The sequence below is a fragment of the Lutra lutra genome, chromosome 16, assembly GCF_902655055.1.
Source record: "Lutra lutra chromosome 16, mLutLut1.2, whole genome shotgun sequence".
Taxonomy (NCBI): Eukaryota; Metazoa; Chordata; class Mammalia; order Carnivora; family Mustelidae; genus Lutra; species Lutra lutra.
The window spans coordinates 36,855,676-36,873,046 of NC_062293.1; the positions used below are offsets into that span (position 1 = coordinate 36,855,676).

At 38.3% G+C, this 17,371-nt stretch overlaps 1 protein-coding gene across 11 annotated transcripts in view; it reads right to left on the reverse strand.

The window, feature by feature from the left end:
- ACACA (acetyl-CoA carboxylase alpha) overlaps positions 1–17,371 on the reverse strand; it is a 243,255-nt gene that overhangs the window by 71,694 nt on the left and 154,190 nt on the right. For all 11 annotated transcript variants that reach the window (XM_047708298.1, XM_047708296.1, XM_047708299.1 and 8 more), the window contains 2 exons: positions 6,675–6,944; positions 3,017–3,114 (listed from right to left, as the gene is read on the reverse strand). In XM_047708298.1, coding sequence (XP_047564254.1) covers positions 3,017–3,114; positions 6,675–6,944 — 368 coding nt within the window. The remainder of the gene's footprint in view (positions 1–3,016; positions 3,115–6,674; positions 6,945–17,371) is intronic.

Sequence of the window (17,371 nt, forward strand, 5' to 3'; positions counted from 1 at the left end):
AAAAAGATTTTATTTATTTATTTGAGAGAGAGAGCATGAGACAAGGGAGAGTAGAGGGAGGAGGAGACTCCTTGCTGATGGGGAGTCCGATTCGGGGCTTGATCCAAAGACTCCCGGATCATGACTTGAGCTGAAGGAAGACGCTTAATGCACTGAGCCAGCCAGTGCCCCACAAATTAACAGCTTTTTAAAATATCAGTTATAGGGAGCCTGGGTGGCTCAGTGGGTTAAGCCGCTGCCTTCAGCTCAGGCCATGATCTCAGGGTCCTGGGATCGAGTCCCGCATCGGGCTCTCTGCTCAGCAGGGAGCCTGCTTCCCTCTCTCTCTCTCTCTCTCTCTCTGACTGCCTCTCCGTCTACTTGTGATCTCTGTCAAATAAATAAATAAAATCTCAAAAAAAAAAAAAAAAGAAAAATATCAGTTATAAAGAGTTAAAAAATACAATGGGGAGGGGGAATCCCATTCAGAACAGCAAGAAAAAGTGCAAAATATTTAGGAATAAACATTTAAAAAATGGCAAAACCTCATTATACCCACATGGTGCATCACGGTGCCTCTGGTGTCACGGTGAACTGCCAGAGGCACTGCGGGATATTTTAAATACCTGAGAGAAATACTATGATATGGAGTACCTGTTGGATTCCAAGTGAACTACTAGATTTAGGTAGTTCATAATTAAACACTAGATAATATTACATCCCTTTGACAATGTTCTATCTTTGCAAAGCTGGGTTTTCAGTTTCTGTGGGAAAAAAAAAAGTTCTGCACAAAAAATCAATGCAGAACAAGAAATAAGGGTGGCTACATCCAAGATTAATCCAAGTCTTGAGATTTCGTATAGATGCAGATATCTCGTTAGTAAGTAATTGTAATTATTTAAAAATTAAAAAAAAAAACCCTTTTCATTTATGTATATGATACCTCCCAAATAATTATTGTTAGAGTATAAGTACTTAGGAAGTTGTTTGGGTCTGACTACTTAATAAACAGAAATACTGGGTATATCTTTTAGCCCAAAGGTGCTATGAAACCATTACGGAGTCAGCAAGGGTGTTATGAATCAAGAAAGACTGGGAACTTCTGGCATAACCTATATGAAAAAGAGCACAAAACTTTAAAAGATACACCTCAATAAATGGAAAAACATATACCATGTTTCTTGCTGGCAAGAGTTAATGTTTTGAAGATGTCAGATCTTCCTAAATTAATTGATAAATGTAATGTAATTTGAATTAAAATCATTATGGAAAGTTTTTGGTTATTAAAAAAATGAGCCTAATGTAAAAAGATAAAAATAGGTAGTAAAACACAGGGAAAAAACTAACAATGCGGGGAAATCTGCCCCATTTGAATAGTTAAAATAGGGGCACCTAGGTGGCTTAGTGGGTTAAAGCCTCTGCCTTCGACTCAGGTCGTGATCCCAGGGTCCTGGGATCAGGCCCCACATTGGGCTCTCTGCTCAGCAGGGAACCTGCTTCACCTTCTCTCTGCCTGTCTCTGTGCCTACTTGTGATCTCTCTCTGTCAAAAATAATAATAATAATAGCTCTTTTAATCTTATTTTATTAATTGACAAAATCAATATTGGCAAGGGTGCAGAAAATTAAAGGGGAAGAACAAACTATCAGATATTTCTGGTGGGACTGCAGATCTTGGGAGGGCAATTTGAATTTATCAAAAATATAATTAAAACATGGGACGCCTGGGTGGCTCAGTTGGTTGGGCAGCTGCCTTCGGCTCAGGTCATGATCCCAGCATCCTGGGATCGAGTCCCACATCGGGCTCCTTGTTCTGTGGGGAGCCTGCTTCTCTCTCTGCCTCTGCCTGCCACTCTGTCTGCCTGTGCTCGCTTTCTCTCTGACAAATAAATAAATAAAATCTTAAAAAAAAAAATATATATATATACATATATATATTTAAAACAGCCATTATTTTTAGCCAGTAATTCCACTTTTAGAAATTAGTCCAAAGGGAATAATGAGAGATATTCCTAAAAGTTTTTATAAAAAAAACCATTTAGGGGCACCTGGGTAGCCCAGTGGGTTAAGCCTCTGCCTTTGGCTCAGGTCATGATCAGTGTCCTGGGGTCAAGCCCGGCATCAGGCTCTCTGCTCAGTAGGGAGCCTGCTTCCCCCCTCTCTCTCTGCCTGCCTCTCTGCTTGTTTGTGATCTCTGTCAAATAAATAAACAAGAATCTTTAAAAAACAAAACAAAAACAAAAACAAAAAAACATTTAGCCCAGGAATGTAGCAGTAAATAGTGGGGACAGACTGAATGTTCAAAAAATATATATTTATTTTGATAAATTATTATGAAGCCATTAAATATCATATTCTTATGTAATATTTTAAGAATATACAAAATTTCCCCCAAAATAGTTTTTAGTGAAAAGAACAAATTACAAAAGAGTTTTTCCATTATGATTCTGATTATGTAGAAAGGAGGCATATATACACAGAAAAGGCAGGAAAAATATAATATACATTAATAGTAGTTATCTCTCAGGGTGCCTGGGTGGCTCACTTGGTTGAGTCCGACTCTTGATTTCAGCTCAGGTTATGATCTCAGGGTTATGAGATCAAGCCCCCATGTGGAGCAAAGTGCTCAGTGGGGAGTCTGCTGGAGATTTTCTCTTTCTCCCTCTCCTTCTGCTCCTCTCCCTGCTCACATTTTCACCTTCTCTCTCTAAAATAATAAATAAACCTTCAAAAAAAATTACTATCTTGGTAGGATTATAGCTGATTTTTATTTCTTCTTCATAATTATTTACCAGTTCCAACTTTTTTTCTAAAATGAAGAAATATTTTAAACATAATTTAAAAACCTCCCATCAATCAATAAGTTCTTTCAGCTACTGAGTGGTAGAGCTACGATTCAAACTTAAGACTCCCTGATTACATAACAAGTAATCTGGATTGCTCTTCAAGGTCATGATCAGCAGGACAGTGAGGAAGAAATGATCATATTCTCCTTTCTCTAATCCATGGCCAAATTATTCTATGACATATATACCTACCTGGATTCTCCTTCGTCCTCTACATGTTCACAATGGACAGAGTTGAGAGCACTGACTCTCTTATAATCCTGAGGGGTCAGATATAAATATTTGTATCCCTGCGAAGCAAAAACAGTTTTTAACTCATTATTTGCCATCAGCACATAACCAGAAGACACATCAGAGCATGCACAACACAGCTCCAAAGCTAACTTTAAATTGCCACATGGCTAAAAAAAAAACACAATAGTAATAATAAAAAATAAAACTAAAAAAAAAAAAAAAATTGCCACACCACTTCTTTTAGTTACTGACTAACAGAATACCAGAATAGACAGTCCTCCTTTGAAAGGTGGAAAGTTCTTATTTCTCTAGTCACTGACTATCCTTAAAACAAGGTATCTTGTAGCTACAACTGCAAGTATATTCCATCTATTTCATTTTCATCAGGGTTAAAGGGTCATTTTCCGATCTTTTGTGACACCTCTATTAAAGACATCAGCACAAAATTAAAGAACTGTGTGGATTACTATTCTTTACTTTGTCAAATCCATAGTTCCATCAAAATATAAATGGGTAAGAGATCATTGAAAGGATCACAAAACTGGAAAGGTAATATTAAAATCAGAACTCTATGCAGTGATAATCACCAGTGAACACTGAATTATGCCTTTTGCTGTTTTCAGTAAACTCATAATTCCTATTTACATTTAAAAAATCACACTAACTTTTCATAATTATTTACTTTTGCATATACATTACACACTCACAAGGTAGGGTTATAGAATACATGTGTTTAACTTACGTGAATTAGTCATGCAGTCAAAAAAAATAATAAAGCAGAGGAAGACGTTTTAAATACTGTGAGAAATTAGGCCAGTGTTCAACTCAATGAATTTCACCCATAGTGAGCACAACACGGAAGAGACATGAATCTGCCACTGAATTTGTATGACTTCTGACAAGAATCTTGTAGTGCTGAGGATCATTAGTATGTCAGTTACCATGTCTTTACCGAGTACCTCTTATGGGCAAGGTACTGTTCTAGGCACTGGGAAAACAGGGATGAACAAAACAGACAAAATTTCCTGGCCTTGTGGAACTTACGTTCCAGTGAGAGAGATGGAAAATATACCAATAAATAAAACATATACTATTAATGAGAACAATGTTTAAGGAAAAGAAAAAAGAGTGTTGCAAGAGTTTAACCTTTAGGAAGGAGAGCCCAGGGAAGCCTTCATTGAAAGTGGCATTTGAGTAAGGCCTTGAAGAACAGAAGAAACAAAACATGAGGCTATCAGGACGGGGCTGAGGTTCGGAATTCTAGGCAGAAGGAACTGTAGGTGCAGAAGCATGGAGACAGGAATGTGTCTCATGAAGTTCCAGAAAGAGTAAGCAGACCTGTAGAGCTAGCATGGAATGGGACTGTCCGCAGCAAGAAATGAGGGAAGGGTGGTACTGGAAGGCCAGGCTATGTAGGACCTTGGCTTAAAATTCATGTAACATAAAACTGGTCATATTTTTTTTAGTAAGCTCTACACCTAATGTGGGGCTTGAACTCATGACCCTGAGATCAAGAGTCATATGCTCCACCAACTAAGCCAGCCAGATGCCCCAAAACTGGCCATTTAAAAATGAACAATTCAGTAGTTTTTGTTATATTCTGATGTTGTGCAACCATCACCACTCTCTGATTCTAGGGCATTTCCATCACCCCCAAAAGAAACAAAGTCACCAATGATTTCTATACACTTTTAATATGAATTCTACTGAAGTATAATTTACATGCAATAAAATTCACTGATTTTAAGTACTGCAGAGTGATGAGTTCTGACGAATATAGATGCTTGGGAAATCACCACCACAATCAAAATATAGAATATTTCCATCATCCCCTGAAACACTCTTACATTTGAAAAGAATGTCTCAGTGAAGGAAACGGGTAAGGAGCAGTTAGGAAGATAAAAAAGGAGACTCTGGGGTCCTAGAAGCCAAGAGGAGAAAGTATTTCAAGGATGAAGAAATGATCAACTGTGTCAAAGGCTACTAAGACACTGAAAAACTCAGATGAAGACTGAGAGTCCGGACAGAATTTCATAGTGTGGAACTCACAGTGACCCTGACAAAGCAGCTACAGTGGGCTGGTGAGGGTGCAAGCCTAACTGAAGTGGGTTCCAAAGGAATGGGAACAGAGTATCTGGAGAGAGCAGGAAGAGACAATGCTTTTAAGAAGCTTTGCTGTCAATTAGGATAGTGAATGGAGAGCTAAGTATTTGTGAACTAACGGGGTAGATTCAGTAGAGGGGAAAAAAATGAGGATGTAAGAAGGAAAGGATTAAGTGTATAAAAGGAGTAACTGGCCTTAGATTGGAGCAGGGACTGTTCATCCAAAGTACAGGGGAGATGGCAGAGAATAAAGGCACAGATGCAGACATGTGGGAGCTTGTAGATGCTCTCTTCTCGTTTCTCGTTCCTTCTATTTCCTCATTGAATTGAAGAGCAAGGTCGTCCACTAAGGGAGGATGGGGCAAGAGGGTTTTGGAAGTTGAAGGAGAGAGAAAATGTGAAATTGTCACTCAGGAGGTTCGCAAATGAATTTAAAGTAAGACCAGTCTATAGCACTGGATATTTCTCTCTATCAGCGTTCAGCTATGCAGGTTCACGTATGTGAGTTGATGGAAAATATTGGATTTAAACAAGGTTTTTGTAAAGAGACAGAGTAAGCAGAAAGAGGAAAGAAGCAAAGGAGTTGAGGGTGTAGGGAAGGTGGTAATTATACAATTATAGTGATTAACCTATGACTGACCATAGAATGTAAGCTGAGGATGTAAGGAGGTTGGAGGGGTGGCAAAGAAAGGTATGGCTGAAATTAAGATCATGGGGAAGAAGAGATTCAGCTGGGGTGGAGGACAGGAAGTCAAGGATTTACGAGGCTGGATTATGGGATGGGTCATGTATATGGATATAGAAGTCACCAAGAATTATAACAGGGCTCGTTGTACGGGAGTGAGTGACAATATGCCGGCAACTGAAACATGCAAAGAATGAGAAGGAGTGACCAAAGAGGTGGGGACCTCTCTGATAAGTGGTGGTGTGGCACAGTCTGATGACATGAGACTCAAAGATGGGCATTTTTCATAGGGAAAGGTGGGAGAGAAGGGTATGGAAGTAGCAATAAGGCACAAAGTAGCCCCTCTTTCCTCTGCAGGCTCAGTGAGAAAAGGGAAAGAGAGAAGAGAGAGATCAGTCACTCTGTAAGAGGGCTACAGGGAAAGCAGTGTCTTCAGAGGACAGGCAGATTTCAAGTAGAGAACAATCAGAGAAGAAGCTGAGGATACAAGGGCTTTTGTAAATGACTGACCATAAGTCCTGGAAGCCCCAGTGGAAAGGTTTAAAGATAGATATTCCTGGCTTAGCATGTCTCATGCTGAATGCATATCTATCTCCTCTAGTGTTCAACCCAAGAAACAGCAATCTATTTCAAAGCTGGAGGGAAAAACCAGGTGAATATACTGAAAGACAATTTGTCTCCAACATGGTTACGGCTCACTTGTAACTGTTGACTTTTGAACTGAAACCTCTACCTCTTCCCCAACCTCTTTATTTGTGTAGACACACACACACATAGAGCGAGAGAACCATACATTGTCTTGAAGTTTTATCTTTGCTTAGTCTGTACCTTGTAAGGATCCTCAGGATCTACCCAGGCCACGTGAAACATATGACGAATTTCCTCTGCCAGTCCAATTCTTGCTCCACTGTTGGCTGCCACAAAGATGCGTGGGATACCCTCGGCCCTGGCAAGCTCAGAAGCTCGGAGAAAGAGCAAATCCTCCTGGGGCCCAAAGGACCCAATTCGGTATGTGATGTCATTGCCAATAACAATGATATCTCGGCCTTCTGGGTATTCAGGACTTTTAAGGGTCATTTTCCAAGCTACCATGCCAATCTGCAAAGGCACCAGAGAAACAAATAAATAGAAGCTTCTTACATGCAGAATTTTTGTCAAGTTCCTTGAAGGTATCAGACTATACCTTAGACACAGCCTTCCTGTAAAGATATGTAGTGGTGAAGAGCCAAGTTTCCTGGGGAAACTAAAACATACATTCTAGCATACTTCCCTGGGTTTTGGTGAGACTAGCTGGTTTACTATGTATTGCCCAGCTGTTTCAATCTGCTTAAAGATGGAAAAACCAAGTCTAAATGCACTCAAGATACATGTGGAAGAATGCCATGGTGCAGGGAATTAAATCCAAAACTCCCTGACTTCCTACCCTGTCTACTAAGACATCTTCTCTGAGAGTCTGTCTGAGAAACTTCTTACACATGTGAGGAGAGCAGAAAGAGAATCACCTGTCATAAACTATACCACTTTTGTGGTCCTGGATCCTTTTACTATTCTCTAGCATTTGACAGGAGTAATAGCAGCATTCTTGACCGGCTTGCTTTAGGTATCTTCCATTTCTGCAAGAATTCACTAGAGCTCAACACTGCATGCTTGTAAGCAAATCTTGCCACTTTCTCCCAGCACCAGAAAACCAAAGCACGCAAGGAACGACATATGTAAATCTCTACTCTCTGTTCAGGAGCATCTGTCCAGCCACAAAATAAATGATGTTGACTCAGAAGGCAGGGGTGACATGTCTCTTCCCAAACCCTCCCAGCCCTCTCTTCTTTTAATCCCCTTCTATATGAGATCTAGTCAATCCTTCTACTTGTTTATTTGCTAGTTCCATTTCTTTTCTATTCACTCACACCCCAGTTACAGCAGCAGTTTTTCATGCCTGCCTGTCTGTTTCCCTATACCCGGATAAGTAATGTTTTCCATTCTTCCCCCCCCCCCATTTCTTTCTGGCTTCCCCCCACACTCCCACCCCCTCCACTCATTCCCAAACACAAAGCCTACCAGATGAACGAGCATTCCTGGTCCTGCCTAATGGAGCCCAGCCACATCTGCAGCCTTGGTCCCTCATCCCCAGACTGCTGCATATCACCTCATTGGGGAGCCGGCCATCAAGAAGGGCCATTAACAGATGTAAATAGCAGCGTCCCTGGAAAGCCACATGCATCACCCAGACTCAACCGGGCCAGTGATCATAAGCTCTGAGTACACATTCCTCAATCCAATTGCACATCCACTATAATCAGGCTGGTTGAAGCTTTCCACACAGCTATTTGTGATTCTCAGCATTAGAAATATATATATATATATATATATATATATATATATATATATATATATATATGAAACACCCACAGATAAATATAAGCTATTTAATATATCATACCATTGGCCAAATACAAATCAAAATGGATATAACACACACAAAAAAAATCCAATCACCTTCTGAGATAAGGTATTACTCTATCTGCTCATTAAAGACACAGAAAGGAAGGAGAAACAGATCTTCCAAAATATAGCACAGAGAAACTGCAAATATCGGGATAACTTTGGTCATGGTTTTTAAGAAGCTGGCTAATATAATGCCTATGTGGGGAGAAATATTTTACACCTGCTTTCCCACGTGGCCCTCTAACCTAACATCTCTTTTGTTTCTCAGGAAGGAAAAGCTATTTCCTCTAAATGCATTTGTAGTTAGGAAGATTGGGTTTTACACCAAATTTTATGATATATTAACCTTAGCCACCTAGGCTAGAAGTAGCTTAGAAACAAGCCTTGAAGAATCTACTTCAGCATTTGCATGCTAATGCAAACATTGTGTCTGTGTGGCACTGGGCAAGCAAATAATACTCTTTTCTTTTGTTATTACCTGGGGACTCTAACTGTGTCACTTGGGCAGTCAGTTCAGCAATTGGCTAGGTCATTATGTTTGCAATATTGACTTCTAATTAGGTGTCAACACAGCAGCACCAAGAACACACTACTCTTTATCAATGTCTTTCCAAAGTGTGTTCCTCATCGACCACCTCCCTCCTCCTTTAACAAGTACCATTATAGAAGGGAGAGTGCTATCCCAGTCTTTGTAGAGTCAGAGTCCCTAAAGAAGAGATTCCGTTTTGAGGAAGCATAATGGATAAACATCCAAGAAAGCATCTATTGCTAAACTTATACTGAAATTTAGATTTCATTGCTATTTGAACAACAGGGCACATAATGGAGAAGATGGGCTTTGGAGTCAAACTAACTTGGATCCGTATATAGGTCCTATCACTTGCTAAATGTGTGACCCTGGAAAAATAACTTCATTGAGCTTCCATGTCCCCACATACAAAACTAACAATGCCTATGGATTTGACAAATCAACTATTCCAAACAGTAGTCTATTATATTAACTCCAATATACAAAATTTGCCCCTTTCTCTCCTCTCAATCTATTCAAATCTTACCCATTCCAAAAAGATTTATTCAAATTCCATTTCCTCAGTAAAGCTTTGCCTAGCCTCAAGTGACCTTTCTTCTCCCATCTCCTACTAAGACCTTCATGTAGAGAATTCATTTGGTAATTAATCATATATTGCCTAGGATCGTTTTTTAGCTTGCCAGCCTAAACCATTATATCATCTCCTCCAGTGCCTAGCAGGATCCCTACACATAATATGGGAGTAATAAATATTTGCTGGTTCTATAGTCATTTCATTTTTTAAATGATTCTTGGAAAATAGTCAACACCAAAGGCTTAGAACACTGTCTATGACTTATCTCTAGGGATCACAGAATAACAGTCCTAAACATCATTCAACTGTTTTATTTTTTTCAAAATAGCAAGAATAACAGCTATCATTAAATGAACATCTATCACATGTTGTACTATACTAATACGGACAAATACTGACAAGAGTTAAGAGGTTAGTCTGGGGAATGTCAGCCTATCTTGGTCCAAATCTCAGCTTTATTCTAGTTGTGTAATCTTGAACCAATCACTTAACTTCATACAGTCTCAGTTTTTCCAATCATAAAAAGTGCTCAGATTATTAATTCAGAAGCAGCTGTTATTATTGCCACAAGAAAACTAAGATATAGAGGAATTAAGTAACTTGTCCTTATAGCTAGTATGTCTATTTTTTAAACTATCATTCACATAATTGCCTTTACTAGAGAAATTAAGGAAACATGTTCCAGACTAGTGCCACTGCAGTTAGTGGAAACAATATGGAAAGATGAATGTCAAATACAACACAAACATAAATGTCATTGACACCTAAATGCAGTGTGGTATTCTGGAACAGAAAAGGACATTTGTAGAAAAACTGGTGAAATTCAAAACAAAGCCTGTATTTTACTTATTAGTATTGTACCAATGTTAGTTCTAAGTTTTGATAATTATATTACGCTTATGTAAAATGTCGACATTAGAAAAATCAATGGTTTCACTTAAATATATGTTAACACACCTCTTTCAGCAGACAAAGATCATTTAAGCAAGAATAATATAAGAAGTTAATATTAGGTTATATGGGAACTCTCTGTACTATCTTTGTAATTTTCTGTAAATCTAATATATTTTAATATAAACAGTTAAAAAATGTCATGATAAAAACTTTTCCCTCTTCTGGAGGGAAGTAAACTGGCTAATAAGGTCATCATTAGTATTCTGTACAGCCTTACAAAATGATAGCTATGAAGACTATGAATAGCATATTAAAATATCCATGATACAATACTAAATTTGAGGAAGAGGTTTAATAAACTTGTCTATATACCATAGTAACCATGAGACGCAAAACAGTGTGGTGGTTAAGGGCAGAGACTCAGAAGCCAGATTTGGCCAGATTTGGAGAATGTGAATCTAATAGAATCTGACTCTGACAGAATAGAGACTCAGCCAGTTTTCTAGCCACTTCAGTAAGTTACTGACCTCTGTGTGCCTCAGCTTCCTCATCAGTAAAATGGGCTAATAATTACCTCTCCTATAACGTTTGTTTTAAGGATTACATCCATGGTAAGCCTTGGAACAGTATCTAGCACATAGTAAGGGCACAGTAAATGTTACAAAACTGTATCTACCGATGTGTTGCGGGGGGGGGAAAGGGTAACAAAATTTAAAAAAAACAGCAAAATGAGATGATAATTATTTTTGGAAAGATGGGATTGTATGGGTCTTTTTTTTTTCTATTTTCTAAATTCTCCTTAATGTGTTTATAAAATTATCAATGTGATGTAAGTTTAAAAAGGAACTAAGAGAAGACCACTGAGTGGTCTCTTCACTGAGTGACAGGTACGTGAAAATTACTGTCCCTACTTTAATGTACCATAATAAAAAAAAATTTTTTTAAGGGAAAAGTAGCTCACCAGCCTAAGGATTTCTTGCACTTTATAAAAGCTGACTCTATGTTTAAGTCTTACGGCAACAGATGATACTTATATAAAGTTAGAAGGAGAAAGAGAAACACATGAAAATTAAAAATCAAGACTCAACTCAAAGGGAGAAGAATATCAAGAACTGCCTTAGTTGGTTGAGGCTATCATTTCATTTTTAAAAATGAAATGCTCTGCAGTGATGTAGTAGAATGTAAACATATGTATATATAGGTTTATACAATATTAATATCTCTACCTGAGAAGTAACTGCTTCAGTGTTTTTCTGGTCTGATGGTTAAATACATATTTATACTTTTAAAGTCAATATTTGTACAATAGACAAGAACAGTGCCTATCAGCTAAATACATATTTAGGACTGTACCACATGTATTACAAACATGTACTAAAATCGAAAGCTTATATTTATACAGAGCCTTTCATCTTGAAGGGGGCTAAAGAGCTTTACAAACATATGTACATAAAAGGACGTTCGCACTGATAGGCAGGCAAGGTATCAATTCATCCACTCTCCTAAGTCTTCCTGCAAGCAGCCCAGGATAGGAACACATGGCGTCAACAGATGCAGGTCTGTAACAGCTGCAAAGACGTGTAACACAATAATCCACCTTGTGACGCAGTCATTGGAAGAGGGCTTGCAACTCGAGAATAGCAACCACTCTTCTCCAGCGCAAAAGCACCACGGCCACTTCCAGCTTTGTGTTTTTAAATTATTCTCTACCAAACTCAACTAATCACTTGACAAAATTGAATTTGATACTGGAAATGGTTTCTGAATGCAAAACACTTTCTGTCTGATGATGAGAAGTAGGTTGAGAAACGCTTCCCCTGCCCTTGTTAGATTTAGAGAGAGAGAGGGGCGGGGGGGGGGTCACAACATTCAGGAGAAATGGTTCAAAATATGCTATCTAAGAATAGCTTGGTCTCAGAGGATTGGGTCATTACTTCAGAAGACAGTCATATTCTCCCCCTATTTAATTAGGACACTAAGTTTTTCAGTCAAATTACTTTATACAGATGGGTCTACCTATATTATACACACAATGGAGATTTTATGTTGAGAATTCTGCAATCACTATAAAAGCATACACAAGTGTGACAATGCGGTTAGGAATGTGACATTCACTGAATTCACCTAAGCCCAAATTGCCTAGCACATTAACTGAAAAATAAAAACCAAAGGAAATTCCATCGCTGAATTCCCTTGTTCCAGCTTCTCTCTCCCTCCAGTGCTTTGGTGTAGGTGACACCCAGGGAAAATGACACTCTGGGACTGAGGGCAGCAGCTTAAGAAGGCCTGCCAGAGAGGGTTTATGGCCCAAGGAGGTTCAGACTCAGGCTCTGTGGCACGTGGCCATGGCCATGCATGATCTTCTTTCCTGACCACTGACTTCCGAAGTGGTTCCAGCCACTTACTGCCAATTATGTTTTCATTAATATAGCCATAAATCATTTAAAAATATGTAATTTCAGATGGTTTTTGATAACAGGATGTTCTGATTAGCAGTTTTCTTAGGTTTAGGGTTAACAACCTAAGCTAATTAAAATGAAAAAAGGGAAGAGGATCAAAAGAGTTAGTGTGAATAAGCGAAGGATGAGCAGAAATAAATGTCTGCCTTATGCAAGTTCTAAGGGAGAAAATATTTCTTTGGGCCACAGTCTGATTCTGGAATAAACACACACAAGTGAGGGAGGAGGGAATGGGGAGGAGAAAGCAAGCAGAAGAGAACAGTCTTATTTAACTGTTTTTATGTGGGTAAAATGATTTGTGCCACAGTATTTCCATAAGAAGTGGGACCATTATTTTCCTGTAGAAACACATTTGGTTTGAAAAGTATCACTGGACAGGATGTGAAAATCAAACCGAATGAATTATTCACAACCCCCGATCAGAGGTGATCATTATTTCTGATGCTCCAAACAGTGATTAGGATTCTGCCCTGAGATGTCATTTTCTCGCTGAGTAACACCAGCGACACAGAAAGGCATTATCTATCTATCTATCCATACATGTATTTTTTCTCCTGGGAGGACCTTGGTTTAATGTTACTATAACAGATACTAAAAACATGACAATATTAACATTTATTCTGATGGTGCCCGTAAATGTCATTAGTCTGACACAAAGTGTCAACACTAATCATGACCCAAAATTAACACCAAAATTGACATCAACATTAATTGTACTATCAGTGTGAACAGAATGTGCAATTGCACACACACACACACACACACACACACACACACATCCACACGCACACTTTCCAAAGCTGCTGTTACTACAAAATAAAATACTAATATTAAGCTCAAGCAATAAATTTGAAGGGAAAGCTAAGGGGCAAAAGAGGACGGGATGGAGTTTTTAAGAATGTAAGAAGCATCCATCAACTGTAGCTATGCTGTGGGAAGCAGTAAAAGAATATCTTTGCCATGGTTGCCTTTCTTCTATCTCCTCATTTTGAGTTCAGCTGCTGTAATAGTATTTTTCTGTGTGGACTTAAATATAGGTTAGACTGTGGCTGATATGTTAAAGCTTTATTTTCCATGCTAAATGTCTAAAAGTTGAAATTTTCTGGCAAAGCCTCCAGTAACTATTGTTTCACTACTGCTAATGCCCCAGGAAGAGGACCATCGTACAAGGCCCTGAAGCAGCAATACAAAGAATTCTAGAGCGTTAGAGCTGAAATGGACCTAAGCATTATCTGCATCATGAAGATGAGAAAACTAAGAGCCAGTGAGAAGTAATCTGACCTTGAGTTCCCTTATAGATACATAATAAAGTGTTACCTACCCCCCTTTTGTTTTTCTTTGTTTTTTAAAGATTTATTTGCTGATTTGAGAGAGAGAGAGAGAGAGAATGCACACTTGCAAGTGAGCATGACCAGAAGGGGTTAGAGGGAGAGAAGAGAGATTCCCAAGCAGATTTTGTGCTGAGCACAGAGCCCAATGTAGGGCTCGATCTCACGGCCCTGAGATCACAACCAGAGCCAAAATCAAGAGCTGAATGTTTAACCGACTGCACCATGCAGGTGCCCTAACCTCTTCCCCTTTTGTATCTGGTAAGGAATATTAAATCTTCACTTTTAGTTAGATACTATCAAAAAATAATTACAATATTAACTCATGTTAGAATCTCACGAAAAAAACATATCTGATCGAATAGTAGAAAATACTGTATGGGTGTTAAAATGTGCCTTTTTAAACCACAAGGCAATACGATATTTGACATAATTTGTGCCATTCAGAAAAACCATGCTGAAAAAATGTCAATGCCTTTCCATATTGTATTATCTGCTGGATATCATATTCTGTTGCCTAGTGTTGTATGATCACATAAAAGAGCTGAAAACAATTTTCTTAACAGCTGAAAAACTCTCTTTTTCATGCTTGGATAATTCAAAAATGGCTGAACAAACTTACCTCAACCTTTCGAAAAAGCGATAAAAGGGTAAGAAAAATACCATTTTTGGAGCAAAAAAATTTCATCCCCGAGGTAATTTCTTGAAAATATTACTGAAGATTAGAAACAACAATTTTGAACAGGGGAATTATCTCTCCCTGCAATATTTATAAACATGAGGCTATAGTAATTTTATGCATATACACCCAATGCTTTTAGTAAACATACCAATTTAAAGAAAAAAACATGAAATAGAGCACATACAAGTCGGTGGTATTTGAAAATGGAGCACAGGAGTAATTGGATGATAAGGAAATTAAGCAAGCTGGCCGACTACAGTTCAAGAAGCCTGGCCTGTTAATCACATAAACGGATGTCGAACTCTGATGCTCCATGCTACACCTCATCCTCTGGTATCATCTGTTGCTGTCCTGATGTTCATTATTGCCTGTAGTTGGAACTGTAAAGTTGCTTGACATAGGGTACTATATCACATCCTTTTTCAGTAAAATCTTAAAACTTAAAGTGGGTAAAAATGCTGGCAAGTACATTCTTTTGTTCATGGCTATCTCTAGGACTGACTTTTGAAGGGGACTGAGGAGCCCTCCACGAGATCTATGGTAGTCGGCCAATGGATGCTTTAGGATTTTCAGTCAGTCAAATTCATTGGGCCTTTGTTTGCTAATAATGAAAAGAGCCAAATGAACTAATTCACCTGTTGAAAAGTCTCCAGTACATAGTAATCATTCAGAAGGAATTCTAAGAAAAGTTCTATGTGAAGTAAATAGGTGATGGGGATTAAGGAAGGCACTTGTAGTGAGCACTGAGTGTTGTATGCTGAAAATAACACTACGCTCTAGATTAACTAATTGGAATTTTAATAAATATTTGAAGGAAAAAACAAAGCAAAGGATATGATCCCAAAAGAACAGTGTCAGAAATTCATTAGAAATAATTTCGTGGCAGGAAGACATAGCTTTCCAAATTAGCCTCAATATTTTTCTAACGAGGGGCTCAGTTCTGGTTGTGAGGATCATTTTAAACAAAGACTCATAACCAAACATGCTCACTTAGAAAGAGGGTAAAATAGTAATTTTAAATAGAACTATCTTAACCACATATTTCATAACCTGTCTTTTTCTGTACTTGAAATTCCTACCTTGTTAAGCCTAAAAGGATTAAAGAGGATTAAAGTGTGGGGTTTCTTTCTTTCTTTCTTTTTTTTTTTTTTTTGGAAGCCCTTGATGAAAAATAAGACAAGCACAAATTGTGAATGTTTACACGTAATCAGCAGTGTGTGATACTTTTCTGCGGACGATCTCAAAGCACTTACAAACATTTCCCCATCTTCAGCAATAGATTGGTGGCAAGGACCATTAGTCTCTTTTTATAACTTGAACAATCAGAGCACAGACCGCGGACCTGTTTTTCAGATCTGCCTTCTTCAGGTCTATTTCAAAGCTCACCTTCAGCACACCGCAATACAAATACGCCTCTTCTCCAACACATATCTAAAAGATTGACACGGACTCAATTTCTACACCCAGCATGAAAAGGTAAACTGATTTCCAAAGAATGGAACAAAAGCACATCCAAATTAGCTTCACATTCATGGAGCTATTCTGAGGTAAAATTGAGTAAAACAATATACAAAAGTCTAATATTAAACTAGAACAATATTTGGGTTCTGTGTGCATGAGGAATGGACTGAAGCCCACAAACATACACACTCTTCTCCAGTCACAGTTTCAAAAAATAATACGTTCCACTAGAATCTGAGTCCAGGAAAACTCAAACAATTCCTTTGAGAGCATAGAAAACATCAACCAACCAAATTCAGACAGAGGGTGATGGTATTTTTTCTAAAATAAGAGGTCCTTTGGGTTAAGCGCTCCAGCCTAAAAACTGTCACAATGGATCTACTAATTAATTTCTTCCAATCTTTTAGGCTTCTATAAGCTTACCAATTTCTTTTCCCTACTAACTCCTAAATTTTTTTTTTTTGTTTTTATACACTGATGAGAGATTTCAAAGGATTACAACAACGTAAAAGTGAGGAGCAGTGTCAAAATGATAAAATCTGTTGAAGCAGTCAGTAGATGCAGGGGTTTTTGTCATATCACTCTCCATGTTTTTCTATAAGTTTGAAATATTTTATAATACAAAAATTACATTTACGCCTTGCTGAAACTGAACATCAGAACGTTGCCAACAATTAACTATGGGCAAGGCTGAGCAGTTCTAGAACTAAATTCCTAATTCCCACCATCCCTACCCTTCCACCCCAAGAGCATTTTAAAAGATACCAGTCATGATGGCAATCAGTCTTTAAACTTTAATCTACACTATTTTTTTTTCCTCCTCAATCACCCTCTTCCTAAAAAAACGTTTCCTATAAAAATGTGTAAAGCAATGATACAGTAAGGTGTTCACCAGATTTCTGCCTGAAGAGTTATAAATGGAATCGCATACTGGAGGAACACCAGGCCAAGCCCACCATACCAACTGAAAAAAAGGGGTTAGGATACTACTGGATCTGCCTCACCATAGAGGGCAATTCCAGAGGCTTGTCTAAATGCCAAGGTGCTGAGAAGGAAAAACCCTGACACCTAGTGCCCGTCTGAAGAAATGAAGCCTGGCAGTGACTACAATTCTTAAGCGTGGTAGTGTGCGCGAAGGTGATCATCAAATGGCATT